Source organism: Bombyx mandarina, chromosome 10 (assembly GCF_030267445.1).
Source record: "Bombyx mandarina strain Sakado chromosome 10, ASM3026744v2".
Classification (NCBI taxonomy): Eukaryota; Metazoa; Arthropoda; class Insecta; order Lepidoptera; family Bombycidae; genus Bombyx; species Bombyx mandarina.
In genome coordinates this window covers 8,565,062-8,581,709 of record NC_143217.1, presented here as the reverse complement: position 1 = coordinate 8,581,709, position 16,648 = coordinate 8,565,062, and the positions used below count along the sequence as shown (strand labels likewise).

At 39.0% G+C, this 16,648-nt stretch overlaps 2 protein-coding genes across 4 annotated transcripts in view; one reads left to right on the top strand and one right to left on the bottom strand.

The window, feature by feature from the left end:
• Window positions 1-12,227, top strand: part of sdk (sidekick cell adhesion molecule) — a 37,824-nt gene extending 25,597 nt beyond the window's left edge. Inside the window, 16 exon segments of the mRNA XM_089730562.1 lie at window positions 58-267; window positions 812-1,066; window positions 1,472-1,700; window positions 2,156-2,476; window positions 2,803-2,983; window positions 3,350-3,565; window positions 3,974-4,170; window positions 4,502-4,698; window positions 5,829-6,068; window positions 6,836-6,973; window positions 7,183-7,390; window positions 7,738-8,016; window positions 8,237-8,257; window positions 8,403-8,723; window positions 8,941-9,194; window positions 9,658-12,227. Of these exon segments, the coding sequence (XP_089586688.1) occupies window positions 58-267; window positions 812-1,066; window positions 1,472-1,700; window positions 2,156-2,476; window positions 2,803-2,983; window positions 3,350-3,565; window positions 3,974-4,170; window positions 4,502-4,698; window positions 5,829-6,068; window positions 6,836-6,973; window positions 7,183-7,390; window positions 7,738-8,016; window positions 8,237-8,257; window positions 8,403-8,723; window positions 8,941-9,194; window positions 9,658-9,900 (3,510 nt within the window). The 3' untranslated portion in view covers window positions 9,901-12,227.
• Window positions 12,228-13,280: 1,053 nt separating this feature from the next.
• Window positions 13,281-16,234, bottom strand: LOC114251558 (aminoacyl tRNA synthase complex-interacting multifunctional protein 2). 3 transcript variants are annotated; one of them, XM_028185871.2, is made up of 4 exons: window positions 15,986-16,234; window positions 14,939-15,097; window positions 14,166-14,379; window positions 13,281-13,685 (listed from the first exon to the last, which is right to left on the bottom strand). In XM_028185871.2, exons 1-4 carry the CDS (start codon window positions 16,130-16,132, stop codon window positions 13,339-13,341), a joined length of 867 nt encoding a protein of 288 aa, XP_028041672.2. In that variant the 5' UTR covers window positions 16,133-16,234; the 3' UTR covers window positions 13,281-13,338. The 3 variants fall into 3 exon arrangements, with proteins under 3 accessions (XP_028041672.2, XP_028041673.2, XP_089586687.1); XM_028185872.2 differs by having other exon boundaries at window positions 16,004-16,188; XM_089730561.1 differs by lacking the exon at window positions 15,986-16,234 and adding an exon at window positions 15,373-15,478.
• Window positions 16,235-16,648: the final 414 nt, after the last annotated feature.

Sequence of the window (16,648 nt, the reverse complement as noted above, 5' to 3'; positions counted from 1 at the left end):
GTTCGTTTGTTATCGAAGGCAATAAAAATACCATTAAGTGTTGCTTGTTCCGTCCAGGCGAGCACCCACTACAAGTTCTGGCTGTGCGGCATGACGGCGGTGGGGTCGGGCGCGGCCCGCGCGGCCACCATCCAGTCGGGCGTGGAGCCCGTGCTGCCCGACGCGCCGCGGAACCTCGCCCTCTCCAACATCGACGCGTTCTCTGTGCTGCTGCAGTTCACCCCCGGCTTCGACGGCAACTCTTCTATATCGCTGTGGACCGTGCAGGTAAAACAACGTACCGAAACAAATAAGAATCTGATCTGATCGTTTCATAGTGCGGTAGAAGAGGTTTAACGGCAGACATATAGAAACGGCTCAGACATAAATATAGTTTTAAATAAAATTGAACAAAATAGTCATAATAATAAATGTTGACAATTTCTCTTATAAAATTAAAATTTTTGACACATTCTGTGTCCTTAGATATTCGCAGAATAGATTGATGATACTTTACGACTTAGTCTGGTGCTTACGTGCGCTGACCCAGGCATGTAATCCTCTACCATTTTTATCTTTTTTTAATTGTCATTATAGTCAGACTAGCACGTGGCCCACTGGATTATAAGTGATCACCGTAGCCCATGGACGCAGCAATGCCAGGAGGAACAGCCAAGCCACTTAAAAATACTCATAAAATTAGAACTCTGTTAATTCTGTTAATACGTTGTAATATATCTGTAATTTAAAAATTAACGTTTAAAATTTTGTAAGCAAATTTGTTGCACAGTTAGATTAAATGTCCAATAACAAATACATTTGTTGTCGACAGGCGCAAACGGCACGTAACTCGTCCTGGATTACAATCTATGAAGTGAATGCTCCAGAAGCTCAATCCATACTGGTCACCGGCTTGGTCCCCTTCACGACATACAGACTGCGCTTGATAGCGACTAATGTAGTAGGATCCTCTCAACCCTCGGAGCCCTGTAAGGAATTTCAGACCATCCAGGCGCCTCCGCGTCATCCCCCCAAGAACGTTACGGTTCGCGCCGTCAGTGCCAATAACTTGAGAGTGAGATGGATTGTAAGTATTCATCATTTGTTAAATGGTCTCCGAGTGAGCACTATCGGTTCTATCGATTCGTAATACTTAACTCTTCAAATTTCAACACGCAGGTAACGTCTAGAAAAATAATAATTAGATTATGTTGTTTTGTAATGGCACCTTTTAAAGTTTTAATTATCTTACATCCAACATTAACAATTCAAGTGCCACATAGATTTCCGTGTGTATGACAGTATATTTTAATTGTACTTATTTATTTTTAGGTTTATCATATGTTTTAAATACGAATGCAATAAAAAGATTATTTTATGTTTCTGAATCCAAAAGTCATAGACAAAATAATCCCGTAATACTAAGTTGTCTGCCACTAACAATATTGAAAATGCACGTACGCATTTATGTATATAAATAAACTTTTTGCAGCCTTTACAGCAGAGCGAATGGTACGGTAACCCTAAAGGCTATAACATAACGTACAAGAGGAGCGGAACAAATGACACACTTCATAGCATTATCGAAGATCACACGGCCAATTCACATGTCTTAGCCAATTTGGAGGAGTGGTCGGTCTACGAAATACGTATGACTGCAATAAACGAAGTGGGCACTTCAGCCGAAAGTCCTACGGCTTTTGAGAGGACCAGGGAAGCTGGTGAGTATATTTCCATCTCGTCTATTCTATCTTTTGGAATATGGTAAACGTAGATGCTAGCGTTATGAACTCATACGCATTGTCAGCTTGGTCTTCCTGTTGTTGCAAAGTTATTACCCAGGCTGCAACAGAAATGTTCCCAAACTGATATAGGTAATCGAATAGTTCGTAAGGTTGTCTGCTCAATGTTAGTAAAAAACCCGTGTGTAGCTGGCACACGGTAAAAGTGAAACCTTTATAATTATTATATCCCTCTAAAGATGAAGCTTATAGCTGTATATATTTGTCTCTGTTTACTGTTTAGTATTTGAGTGTAGTTTCCGTTTCATCACCACACAAGTTTAAAATTACAATGCTGTGCAAGATTTAACTTAAAAAATAAACCAGATTCGGTCACTACACCATAAAGCCAATTTTACAAACCAATAAAATGTGTGTGTGTATTAACGTTTTAGTGCCATCACGAGGCCCGAGCGACGTATCAGCGAACGCCACTTCATCGACTACGGTGGTGGTCTTGTGGGGCGACATCTCTGCACAAGATCAAAACGGTCTCATTGAAGGCTACAAGGTGTGCTACGCGGCCGTGACGCCGCCGCCGCGCCCCGAACACAAGAAGATCGAATGTCAAGCAATACCCTCCAATCAGACGCACACGGTCACACTGACCGAGCTCAGGAAATACGTCGTGTACCAGATACAGGTGCTCGGCTACACGAGGCTGGGCGACGGAGCACTCAGCGACCCCCCGGTTACTGCAAGGACTTTTGAAGACAGTAAGTATTCGTCTTTTTCATTTAATATAATATATTCATCTAATTCACAAAAATCAACGGCTTCACTCATATCAATGAACCAACAACGACACAAGAACAGCATAAAAGAAACAGCAAAATCACATTACACATGTATATTGTGTATGTTTGAGACTTTGACCTCATATTTCAAGATGACCATTTTCACGTTGCCTATGAGCTCGCATGTGTGGCGATGGCTTTCGATAATCCCTTAATAACAGAAACGCCCTGATCGCGTGTGGGACAATGTCAAAAAAGACATGTTTTTTATTTAAAAAAAAAACTAAAACTACTGTAAATTACAGCACCGGGGCCCCCATCCAACGTCTCTTTCCCCGATGTCACGTTTACGACAGCTCGGATCATATGGGACGTACCGGAGGACCCGAACGGCGAGATACTCGCTTACAAAGTCGTGTACCATCTCAATAGTTCCACGCAGCACATGTTCTCCAGAGAATTTTTACCGTCGGACCGCACATTTAGGTAAGACAATAAGCTATTCGATTATTTTATAAAACCAATTTTAATTCCAGCTATTTTCTAATTAAAATTAAACAACATAACATAAATTCTGATTTATATTTTGCATTTTAACCGACTTAAGAGTTTCTCAATTCGAGCGTACTACTCTTTTACTAATTGTAACAACTACTAATTAACTGGCTAATACCCTTGTCGAAATATTCAAACTGGTCGATCCTAGACCGATAAAATTTTTATCGTCAAATCGGTACAATTTATTTTTCGCTTACCGCATGAAGACGCATCTTATAAAGCAATTTTACGTTTGAAATGAATATCGATCGATCGAATATTGATGAACATGATAACTGAAACATGCATCCACAGGGCGACAGAGTTGTCGTCGGAACAGTACTACGTGTTCAGCGTGCGCGCTCAGACGCGACTGGGCTGGGGGGTGACCGCCCGCGCGCTCGTACTGACGACGGCCAACCGCTCCCCGCCCCTGCCGCCCCCGCGCCCGCACGTAGCGCGCTCCTTGCTGCAGCCGCACCACATCACCTTCTCCTGGACGCCCGGAGACGACGGATACGCGCCGCTCAGGTGACTGACTGCCTTCGATATGCAACCCCAATCAATGTCACCTTTATAAATACCAGCTGGCATAGTCAAGAACGTTTACTTGGCTCTAACTAACACTATAACATCTCATTCTTTCAATCGTCAAAGCGTGACCCAGCAAAGTCGACGAGAACATGGATTAATAAACAGATATATGTACTGACAAAAAAATCAGTAATTTAAAGTTACATTTAACACCATTTTTAAATGCATATTTGTTTGTATTCAGTGTACAAACACTTCTGTTATAAGAGTACAGTATTATATGAATTTTCGCAAATACACAAGGGACGGCCTCTCTGGCAGTCTTCCGGCTGTTTCTGTTGTAAGAACCTCCGCTCCCCTTATTAAACCGGTCAATAATAACAAACCAGTGAACAAATTCAACAGGTACTACACAGTTCAGCAAAAGGAGGAAGGAGGCACGTGGCAAACTATCCCTGAGAGAATAGATCCGTTTGCCACATCCTACACTGCTGAGGGCTTGAAGCCTTATACCGGCTATCAATTCAGGATTAGAGCCACCAACGACATGGGCCCCAGTCGCTACAGCAACGCTACTGAAACCGTTCGGACCTTACCTGCAGGTATGTAAAGTAAACCCGAATTAGCATTGATCTTTGTTTTTTCTTCCATACATGGGTAGACGAGCTCACGGCCCACCTGGTGTTATGTGGTTACTGGAGCTCATAGACATCTACAATGTAAATGCCGCCACCCGCCGTGAGACATGGGTTGTAAGTTCTCACTTATAACAGTACAACGGCTGTCCCGCCCTTCAAACCGAAACGAATTTCTGCTTCACGGCAGAATTAGGCAAGGTGGTGGTACCTACCCGTGCGGACTCACAAGATGTCCTACCATCAGTAAAAATTGATCAAATGAATTAAATTACAATTAGATGCATTTTTTTAATAGCTCCGAGTAAAGCCGTTGAGAATCTGCACGTGGTTCCAATAACGCCGAACAGCGTGCGCGTGCAATGGACGTCGCTGTCTGAACAGTACTGGAGTGGTGATGCTCGGACGGGAGGGTACCGAATATTTTATCAACCTCTCACAGACTTCCCTACTGCATTGCAACAGACCATGAAGCTTGAAGTGACCGGCGTAAAGGTATGGAATAGTATGGATAGTTTAATGCTGTAGATAAACCTTTGAACTCTAATGCCCGTATCTTTAGACGTTTCGTAAAATAGTCCTCCACTCTTAACTCATCCGATGATGCTCGAGTGAGGTAATAATGATGAAAATTTGATCAAGCTAGCATCAAACCCATAGTGTTATGTAGTCTATGGTCATTGTTTAATGTCAAAGTCAAGCTGCCGCTGTCTGTTTGACACTAGATGAACTTGTTTAATGTTTTGGTTGCTGAGTTATTCGTCAATATGTGCGCGTGCGGTAAATCTGAAAGTGTATTATTTATTTTCTAACCTATTATTATTTTAGATTTTGGATCCGGCTTTGTATTTTTATTCGCCGCTTTTGTGTGATTTTGGTTGCATCGTGTTGTAGAAAGTGCTTTTCCACAACCACTAGTTTATTATTATATAAATAAAACTTATAATCGCATTGATTTTATTTATCAAAAGTAGTAGTAGTAGTAGTAGTAAGCAAAATATGACTTATGTAGGTAAATAAAATAGGTTGTTTCAAATGTCTAACTTCGAACTATTTACTTTATTAATAAATATTATCAAAATTAAATTATCAAAATATGCGGGAATCATGCACAGATCCAGGCCATTGCACAACAATATCATATATTTCCATTTGCGGTCCACATACTATTTGGACATTGATAGAAAACCAGCCTTGAGGAACGTTCAAGGTACGTCGCGACGTACCTTGACTTGACAGTTCGCTCACTTCACTCCGGTTAGGAAATTTTTCCAAGGACGTTTGAGTGGAGTTTATTTTTACGACTAAGCATACCAAAACGCGCGTTGGAGGTTGAGTCGAGTCGAGTTAAGCTCGTGTAAACGACTAAGGATACGGGTGTAAGCCACTTTGAAAAATACCTAAAAATTCGTCATACATTATTGATCATTAGATATTAATCGTCCCATTATTACCCGGATACGCGTATACAACTGGAGCATCTCACGGTGCGGTGAACGAATCGCACCTATTGTATAGCAAAACAGTCTCATTTAGAAATTCCTGGTTGATTATTAAAATCGAATTAAAATCTTTCTGAGATAAAAAATCTGAGATACTGAAATGTAATTTTGATTGCATTGTAGACTTCAGAAGCTGTTCTGACGGAGCTGGCGGTGGATCGTAACTACGAGATCAGCGTGTGCGGCGTGAACTCGCAGGGGTCCGGTCCCGCCGGCACCCCGGCCGTGGTGTGGGTGGGCGAGGCCGTGCCCACCGCCCCGCCCGCCGCGCTCTCCGCCGTGCCGCTGTCCCCCACCGAGGTCACGCTCAACTGGGCGCCGCCCGCTCTGCACCACCGCAATGGAGATCTACTAGGCTATAAGGTATGTACAGTTGTGCTTATTTAAGAAGAAAAACGCTTTGCTGATACAATACACGTGATCGGCGATTTTATTAAACTACTCGGACGTCATCTTTCGTACATTACTATAGATGATATACATAAACGGAAAAATCAGACTAAACGTCTCTCTCTTTCACCCGTTTTAAAAATCTAATTTAAAAATAAGCAAACGGATGCTTTTTTTTTTCAAATTGTTTAATAAAAGGTACGGAATCCTTCAATTGTTATTTCGTGCAAACGCTTGCAACAAAATTTATACAAAAAGTTCGTTCACTCGATGACCGACTTTTCATCGTAAGGCATTCACGCCAGCCAATACATGTATAAATGTAGCTTCATTATTATTCTTCTTCTTTTTCTTCGTCGCTTCCTCGTTATTGAGGGTTGTGACCACCTTGGTCTAGTTTTTGCACCAGCTTCCTCCAATGTTGCCTGCATTCGGCCTGCTTAATGGCGCCCGGGACGCTGGTGTTTGTGGCCCCCTTGACAATGTCCGTCCACCTGGTTGGCATTCTTCCTCGACTTCTCTTTCCCTCTACGTGACCTACAATTATGTATTAGTTTTTCCAAGTTGTCAGGATTTCGTCAGGCCACGTGTCCGAAGTACTTGAGGATACGCTGCATACAGATCGTAGATAGACGAGTCTTGACGTTTAGCTCCGAGAGAATTTACACATTTGTTAATTATTATAGGTTTGAAATTAGTCGCGCGTTGTTTACTGATAATAAAAAACTCTAATGTTTCAGATTTTCTACATAATGACAGAATCACCAGAAGACCCGGAGCCGGGGCGACGCGTTGAGGAAGAAATTGAAGTGGTCCCCGCCACGGCCACTTCACATTCGCTGGTCTTTCTCGATAAATACACGCAATATCGTATTCAGGTAAACTATTTTTACTACTTTTATTTAAAACTATCAAATCCCTGCATAGAATATTTATCTTTCTCTAAACGAAGTTTGCGGAGAGCACTCAATAGTAAACATCGGCTTCGTTTTGCCTCTAGTACAGCTGATGTCCATGAGCGACGACAGTCACTCATTGTAAATGCAATAAATACACCAAAATTATGTATATTTTGTATACGACACAGGTGTTGGCGTTTAACGCGGCCGGTGATGGACCGCGGTCGAATGCCGTAGTGGCACGAACGATGCAGGGCCTGCCCTCCGCGCCCAGAAACATTACCTTCTCCGACATCACCATGAACAGTCTCGTAGTGGCGTGGGAGCCGCCGCGCCGTCGCAACGGTCCGGTGCAGGCCTACCTCGTCACGTACGAGACCGTGCAACAAGATGAACGTGAGTACATGCTATTCTAATAATTCAGTTTCTTGTTAAGCGGTTTCTGCAGTCCATACACACAGTTCATAAAGAAATAAGCAGTGCCTTTGTACATAATTTTCCTATTACTCTGTTCTATGTCTTCCTTTTTGTGTGTACATAAATAAAATAAATAATAATAAATAAAAACATCAATGCTACTGACATGCATGAAGACGGGCGCTGGAAGTCGTGATCGCATTCTAAAAATCTTACCATTAAAACGTAGCGCACGTTTGCTAGTTATAATGGACTCACAATACGCTCTATTGCCTAATACTAATGGGCAGTAAATATGATCACAGATGTAAATGTGTACGTTTCAGGTTTCAGCAAACAGGTGAAACAAAAAGTAACAGAGCGGAGGTTGGCTGTGGGCGGGCTCGAGGAGGAGGCGGAGTACCGGTTCAGCGTGCGTGCGGTGACGGTGGGTGCGGGCGCGGAGAGCGCGGCCCGCGTGCGCACCGGCCCGCAGCCCGGCTCGCCCTCCGCCCCCCGCCTGCTGCAGCTGGCGCCCGAGCTGGCGGCGCTGCGTCTGCGCTGGAACAACACCCTCTCCGGCCGCGGACCGCTCCTCGGATATTATATCGAGGCACGCAGAAAAGGTAAATGAAAGTGATCTTAACTAAGTTTGCCATGTTGCATTCTACTAATTGAATTAATATTGAAGGCAATATATACGGATAAATTGATGGTAAATTAAATCGTAAATGTAATTTTAATTATGTTTACGACTCGCAAAAACCGGACAAAATACTGCAAAGCTTAGCGTAAAATGTTGGAGACAATATTGTATAATTAAACAGAGTCATCATTTTAATGCAGCCAAGGAAGCGTGGCAGGCCTGTAAGTTCTCTGAGTGCACAAGTTAACCCTTCTCGACACTTAGATAGAGTTTTTCATGTTTTTTTTGTGCACCAATATCTCTCAGTAATAATAGTTTCCGGTTTTTGTTTCTACAAACATTAATTATAACGACTTTAAATTTCAGATGACACTCGTTGGGAAACCATCACGAGAACAAGCAACGGAATGTTAGAAGAGTTCACCATTTCGTATCAGAGCTTACTACCGTCGACAGCTTACACGTTCCGGGTCATCGCGTACAACGCCTACGGCATCAGCCAGCCAGCTTACAACGAAAAAGTGATAGTCACACCTTCGAAGCTGTACTTGGAGTACGGATATCTGCAATATCGACCCTTCTACCGACACACGTGGTTCATGGTCGTGCTCGCCGCCACTTCCGTCGTCATTATCATCACCGTCATAGCTATTCTTTGCGTCAAAAGCAAGAGTTACAAATATAAAAGTAAGCTATAAAATTTCGACACGCAAATTTATATTTTCACACTTTTATTGAGCAGTTAGTTAAAAAGTTATGCATGATATAGATACAATTAAAAATATATTTTATCCGTTTTGTTAGAACGATAACATAACCATAATTTGACAAATTGTATATAATTGCCGCCAAACGCTCGGCCATAACACGCGGCTGCAGTAACTGATTCGCTTCCACCGTGCAGAAGAAGCGCAGAAGAGCCTGGAGGAGCTGACGGGCGAGCGTGAGGAGCGCGGCTCGCTGGCTATGGAGCTGTACAGCGAGGGCGGCGCGTCGGTGCGGCGCAAGCCCGCCGCGCCCGGGAAGCCGCCGCCGCGCCCCGCGCCCGCCTCCGTGCTCTACCACAGCGACGAGGAGAGCCTGCGCGCCTACGACGCCAACGCCGATGACTCCTCGCTCACCGAGAAACCCTCGGAGATGAGCTCCTCCGACTCGCAGGTGATCACCGTTAAGATCAGTGTCGTCTGAATTTTCCGAACCGTGACTTAATTTTTCCGTTTGTTTGTTTCCTCACCGCCCTCGGATTCTGCCACGGTAAATATCAGAATCTGTGATCTGTCGCTAAAGCTCTCGTCGTTTACATCACGCTTCCGTCTCCATTGGCACTCGTGTAGAAAACCAACTACCTATCAAATGTTTCCGTTATAGTAAAAAAAAACAGACGACTAAATGTAGGAATTTATTTCATAGTTTGATTCAATATTTATTTATGGTTCTCAGTTAGTTATCAGTCAACATTTTCATGCATTTTTTTTCTTTGTAAACTCACATCCGCAAGTTACTACTGAATTCTAACTATTTACTACTGACTTACGTCTCATAGTCTGGTTACTTTTATTTTATTAACCGATTCAAGTAAATCTTACGCTCCAAAGTTCGGACACTTATTTTTATTTTTCAGAATTCGGAAAGTGAAAACGAAAGCGTGAGGTCTGAACCACATTCTTTCGTGAATCATTACGCCAACGTTAACGATACGTTACGACAGTCTTGGAAGAAACAGCGACCCGTACGTAATTACTCCAGCTACACGGACTCCGAGCCCGAGGGTAGCGCCGTGGTCAGCCTCAACGGAGGTCAGATCGTGATGAACAACATGGCGCGGTCGCGTGCCCCGCTGCCTGGCTTCTCTTCGTTTGTATGACAGGAGGAGTCGCCCATAGCGGCCGCACCTGCTCGAACGGTTCACATGTGAGCCTCATCCGCCTTAACTCTTTTTAGTCCTAGAGAATAAGCCATATTGACGCATCTGCATAATAGAATGCCTAAATTTATATTTAGTAATCTATACACAGTTAAAACAAGTTATAACATTGAATCGAAACAATACGAGAAAATACTTAAATTTCCAAAACTAGTTATCATTGATATTATCAGATCAATTAGTTCCCAAAACCAGCAAACCTCAATTTAATACTAAAGTCGGTCATGACGTCATTCACATTTAAGCAAGTTTAAATCTGAAAAGAGTCGGCCGTTATGACTTTTTTTTTACGTTCTTAAATAATGTAATAATTGAGCTAAATTAAAATTAAAAGAGGAAGAAACGGCTATGGTATCTCTGACGAGAGGGAGGGTGATGGAAGAGATGTGCTCCGCACTAAACTTCGCTCCCCCTTTGCCTTTTCATGAGTTCTGTCTCATGCGAGGCTCGGACGTGGGTTGTTGAGCGACAGGAGGTTTTAGTCGGTTCGACTCCGACATACCCTGCCCGCCATCCCCAGTGAAGGGTGGGAGTCCGGCGATTTCCTCCAGACCAAAAAAAAAATTGTATCTCTGCCAGGCCCTACCTAGCGTAAAAGAGTTGCATATCATAGTGTTCATACATTCGGATCAGAATCAATTCGATCGAATCCCCATCTGTAGAGTTAAATGGAGGAACTGGTTCATGTGATAAAGAACTTTTATTTTATAAAGAAAAACAAGAATGAAATTAGGTACTGCACATTAGCTAATAACAATGACACATCTTGCGAAGTCTCAAAGTTGTTTTTAGAAAAATCTTTACTAAATGGCTGCTAATATATACACTTGCACATTTTATAAAAGTTAACCTGAATTGTATGAGCCATTCATTTCTCAAACACTTACAACCTTTAGCATTTATTAACACTTTTTTTAATGTAATCAGGCGAAGGGTGCGATGCCGGCACGGCAGCTAGTAAATTAGTTATCAAAAATAAAAATAAGACGTCTATAACAATTATAGACTTGTTTTATGATAAACTATTTATTTTAATAAAAAATTCACTGCCCATTCCTTATTTTAGTTATAGTGTGTACATATAAATAGTATCTTAGCAATATTGATAGCATGAAAACTGCTCTGGAATAGTACTTTCATTATATTTTACACTATTGGGTTGATTCTCAGTCATCACTTAATTTGATTGGTAAAATGATGACTCTCGATTACCATTTGACTAGAATAGTTAACCTAAAAGTGACTCGACCACTACCAATTTTAAGTCAGCAACACCAATGCTGACTCTTCACAGTCACTCGATATCGATTCGCTGCGAAGTTCTAAGGGACTTCAATTATAAAAAGTACTGACATTGTTAATATATTTATATAAAAAACTATCAAAACTGTAACTATAACGGAAATCATGGAAATAAACGCCACATTTGAAGTTTGCAGAAAACTGAATGTGTGATACAATTTTATATGTTAATATTTTTTTGTATAGTGTTATAATTTAGCCGTACGTTTTGTAATCGCTTTAATTAGATTTTAATAAGAACTATCCCTTTAAAAGTCTATTTTCTTAGATTTTTTCTAAAATTATTATCATTCTATAAAATGATTAACATCGCTCATTACTATGTTAAAAGTTATATTTGATTTAAAATACAATTTTATTATCTTTGACTAGTGTACCTAAATTGTATTTTACAGTAAATTTACTTTTTATACTTTGAAATATGTGTTAGATAAAAAACATCAAAAGCTATTTATAACTGATATTTTATGTCCGTTTTGACTGATAGTGAATAAAGTTTGTTAATGTTATTATGCAGCTAAAGATGAACTTTGTCTTCGGCACAATTATCTCGTAACAAATTCATCTGTGATTTTACATTAAATAAGTATTGCTTTTTTTTGAAAATCGATTCTAAGGGAAGGTGTAAAAGCACTTTTTTAAATTTAAAAAATCCATTGTACCTCTAGCACACGTTTAAAATTTTCTACATTTGAAACTGTAAGGAGAGCTGTTATTCAGCATCATAAATTTTTAACACCTTTTATGGTAGAAACCACTCTTTGAATCTAGTTTCTCATTTCTAGTTATTTAAGATTTTATCATGATCAAAACAAGTAGTATTTAAATAGGTCACTAAAGCCACTGGTGCCATTAATTTGAAGACTATGTTAAACATTTAAGTATACAAATTATAAAAGTTAGATAAAATCTTATTTTAGTATTCATAATAAGTACTATTTCGAATATTAAAATGAATAATTTAACGCATTGTTTTTGACTTTTCTCACCCCATTAGCTGTTAAGTGTACAGACTGGGTGTCTTAATTGGAACAAGATATCCTGCTACACGGACAGGCGTTAGAACATCATGGTATGTGAAGTATGTAGATCTTCATGATTTAGAATTAGAATCGATAAGTACCTGAAGAAAAGGTTAGAACGCTTCTTCGAGAAAGCTGCGCAACACGATAACACTTATCGTGACCGCCTCAAATTACATATCTGACACAGCCGTCGTCACCCTAAACATCGTCATCCTAACAATCTCCACTATCTGTAGTTAACCTACAAACATAACCCATCCAGTTTCTAGCCGGATCATTTCAGTGGGTGGAGATTACGATACGCTGGTAGATTGAGCCCTGTGAGCTCGCCCGCTAACAGTTTCGAAGCCACAATAGCCCCTTGAGGCTACCTAAAAGCAACACGAAGAAGTCTATAAGAGGTAGATTTATCATCAGTTAATCAATCACTGAGGTTGAGTTCACCAGTTTTATTTAAGGCTTCGTAAGGCGAGTTTTTGGAGATTTTTTTTATTGTATAGATGGGTGCACGAGCTCACAACCCACCTGATGTTAAGTGGTCATCGGAGCCCTTAGACATCTATAACTTAAATGCCGCCACCCACCTTGAAATATGAGCTCTAAGACCTCAATATAGTGACAACGGCTTTTCTACTAGGTACGTTAAAACTGGAATGGACACTATTCTGTACATCCGAATTGCTACGGTAGGTACTTATTATTCAACCAAGATGTGCAGCATTTTATTACAGACAGCAGTTTGGTTGTCTCCGGCATTGCTGATCATATTAAGTGTATAATCTATGTTGTTGATGACCATAGGTGACGTTGACTAGTCTTCCATTAAGCTCACCATATTGCACAATTCTAATTTTAAACTTAGGATACATTGATGTATTAAAATATATCAATGTTTGTATAGGTGAAAAGAAGCATAAAGTTTATAAGCGAACAGTGAACCTTTAACATCAACTGATGGCCGAATACCAGTTTTGTATAATTAAAAGTAATACATCAGAACAAAGCTCATTTATTGATTACATGAAAACAATCCATATTAAAACAGTGAGAGTTAAGAACATAATTTTTCACATTTATCAAACCACGCTTTAGAGACAAACTTAGGTGTATTTCTCCACTGCTTAATTAAGTTGTATGCTGCCAAGTCTACCACAGAAAATTTGTCACCATAAATCCAAGTTTTATAGTGAGCGAAAAGCCTATTTACAACTGCTTCTTTATTTTTTTCTGATGTCCTCTCCAAAACGTGGCAAATGTCTAATAGATTATCAACTATGTGATCATTATGGTCATAAGGAATTATGGTAGGGTAGGCTAATGACAAATATCTTAGGATGTTGACATTTCCTAAGATTGGTGTTGATAATGCTGACAATTTCAGTTCTGAATCTGCTGCAGCTGAAAAAGAAAACATTTTTAAACCAGGAGAAATTTCTTAAAAAAACAAATTGCACATAGCTTGAGTTTCTTTTTTGTTAAATTAGGTTTTATTTTTTATTAAGTATAGTTTTTTTTGTTTGTTAAATTTGGAAATCCTATTTTTGTAGTAAGCATTATGTATAAAGGAATGCTAACCTATGCTTAATAATAGAATTCTCTGTATATCTAGATTTAACTCAACTCAATCACTGCTGGATTTATATGAAACTTAGAAGAGTTCTTACATAAATATATAAATCTCAGGCTCTCAGCTATTTGAAAAATTGCAGAGAGCCACCACTACCGCACCAAGTTACCTAAACCTTAACCCCTAGAGGGGCTTAAAATTAAAGAAAGAAAGTAATAATACTAATATTGTGAGTGTGATATTAATCTGAAGTACTTTAAAATAAAGCCAATCACAAATTTCCTTATTAAACTCGAAGTAAGAAGCCATACCTTTAAAAATAAGCCTTAGGTTTACTTTAGGGTTTTCAGAAATTTTAAGTTTTTGAGTAAAAGCCTTTATTTTTGCTAATTTCTCATTTGGCACTGATGAATGGACATGACAAGTTGTATGTATTGGAATATCCGATTTTTTTAAAATGATATTCAAGTACCAAGGCAATGAATCAGGACTCAGCACCAAGACAACTTCCTCTGGTGTAATTACCTAGAAAAAGCATAATTTATTTTAATAAATATTTCTCTCTGTAAATCAGTTCTACCAAATCTTGTAGTATAGAAAATTACTTTAAAATATACTTTAATTAAACAATAAACAAGGACAACAAATGTTATCATACCTTTTTTTTCATGTTTTAAATAAAAGTAATACATCATATACATAATAGATGTATATTTAGTATAAATTTGAATTTTCTAATAAATTCTTGATCTCAAACAAAGCCACATTGCATCTATTGAAATTTTAAGTTAAGAACTAAATTTAAATCATTATATCTTAATACATACAAATTTGATAAAAGGCATTGTGCAATTTCATGCGTAAATTATAAGACACCATATCTTCTCGTCATGACAATCGCCTCATCGTTGCTGCCGCTGACTTCTCTCCAAATCCTGATCATGCCGGAGCCAGTCACTGTTGACGCCTTAGATACGTCCTTATGAATGTCTCAGATGCAATAAGTCTTGCATTAGATGGCTTCAATTCTAACTGTTTTTTCAACTAAAAAACTATTTTAGAATATAAAAATGTTATTACTTACAGATTCGGCTTTTGAGGCATTTGAGGACTGCATATTAGCACTCATATTGTCAAGCTTACATTGAGAACTAATTGTCTTTATCCGCTCGTATAGTGTTTCTAGCTTGTTCAAGAGTTCATCTTGCCTTGTCTCCAGTTCAGTCATCTTATTATTAGGACCCTAAAATGTATGTATTAGCTAAAAACCCATCTAATATGAAGAAATAGTTCATAAACACAAGATAAATGCTACTGTTCACCATGACACAAAATAAAGTGTTTATTGATTTTGTACATCTACTAGTCCTTCAAATAAAATACATGATTGCTTTAAAATACAATTAATATAAAATACAATTAAGCAATATGATAGTGTCCATTTGGGTGGGCTCGTATCTAATACGGAATATATATGAAAATACTGATAACAGAGACTGGACAACTAAGATCTCTTACCTGATTAACAGACTTTCAGTAGGCAGCGGCTTGGCTCTGCTCCTGGCATTGCTGAAGTCCATGGGCAACGGTAACCACTCACCATCAGGTGGGCCGTATGCTCGTCTGCCTACAAGAGCAATAAAACAAAATTTAAACTAGGCACTTCTAAGAATTCTATACAAATGTGACACAAAAATTAATATAAATTATCATTATTTGTTCACAGTGCATTAGTTTGTCTAAACAAGGCAGGCAGGCCTTTTGGATAGTTTTGTTTTCAATTTAAATACTTTTCTTATGTTCTCAAAGGAAATTTATGGAATTTACGGACATTCTGATATAGTGTAGTTGAAGTAAAAGATACCTAAATGATTTTGTAATTTTGGAAAGTAACGAAAGAGTAATGCGATAACATAACACCAGTATGATTTGGTTAATTAATAACTCAGACCTCACTAGGGTGTGATAAGAACAAGAAAATGGAGCAGTTAATGTTGTATAGGCCAGGGCTTACTAATATGGTCATAGGCCATGTTGACGAAAATTTCAAATACTAAAAATTTTATGTAGTAGAAAAGTGAAAAAATTATGGTTTATATGTTAATTTTTGAGAAATACAATTGATATAAACCTTAATAAATTTGAGAACCTTTTCATTGATTTTCAAACAAATTTCATCTTCTTCTGTAAGATCGATCGGATTTTTAATGTGGTACATACATTTCGGCAACTCTATTTTATCATCGTGGTCAACGATCCTCTTCATAACATACATCATTATTTACCAACCTTACCCACGTTGCTATTCGTTTTTTTTTCGTATTGATAGGCTTCTGACACTTAAGTGTATAATCTATGCTGATAATGATTAAAATTAGACAGATTTAAATTAAATTTATTATCTATGATCAATAAGGCTCACGTTAGGGATGGCGATCTAGGATCGATTTTTTCAAAGGTCCGATTTCTTACAAGGAAATGTTGCGAATAAATCGTAAGTAAACATAAGAATACTGGACAAACGAATTCAGTGCGCCCACTGAATACGTTTTTCTCCATCCCTATAATATCGGTTTCATTAAGCCGTCTTTGAGACGTGATGTCTTCATCTGTATCTTCTAGGACGAAGCCATGAAAGTGACAGTTTGAAACGCTTTTTCCACTCGAAGATTTATATCCCTAAACCAAGTTCAACACATGAAAGTCTAAGTTACCAAATCTAATTAATGTTTTTTTTTTGTGAAATCCCAATAACTTCGGATTGATTTCTATTCGTAAGTCAGAAGTTATATGA

Bases quoted from the DNA above. Each gene is read 5' to 3' on its own strand.
- LOC114251558 (XM_028185871.2), bottom strand. From the start codon at position 16,132: ATGATGTATGTTATGAAGAGGATCGTTGACCACGATGATAAAATAGAG. The intron at 14,380-14,938 runs GTAAGTAATAAC...TGCTTTTTCTAG, and splicing joins ATGCCTCAAAAGCCGAATCT to GTAATTACACCAGAGGAAGT. The intron at 13,686-14,165 runs GTATGGCTTCTT...TTTCTTTTTCAG, and splicing joins CCTAAGGCTTATTTTTAAAG to CTGCAGCAGATTCAGAACTG.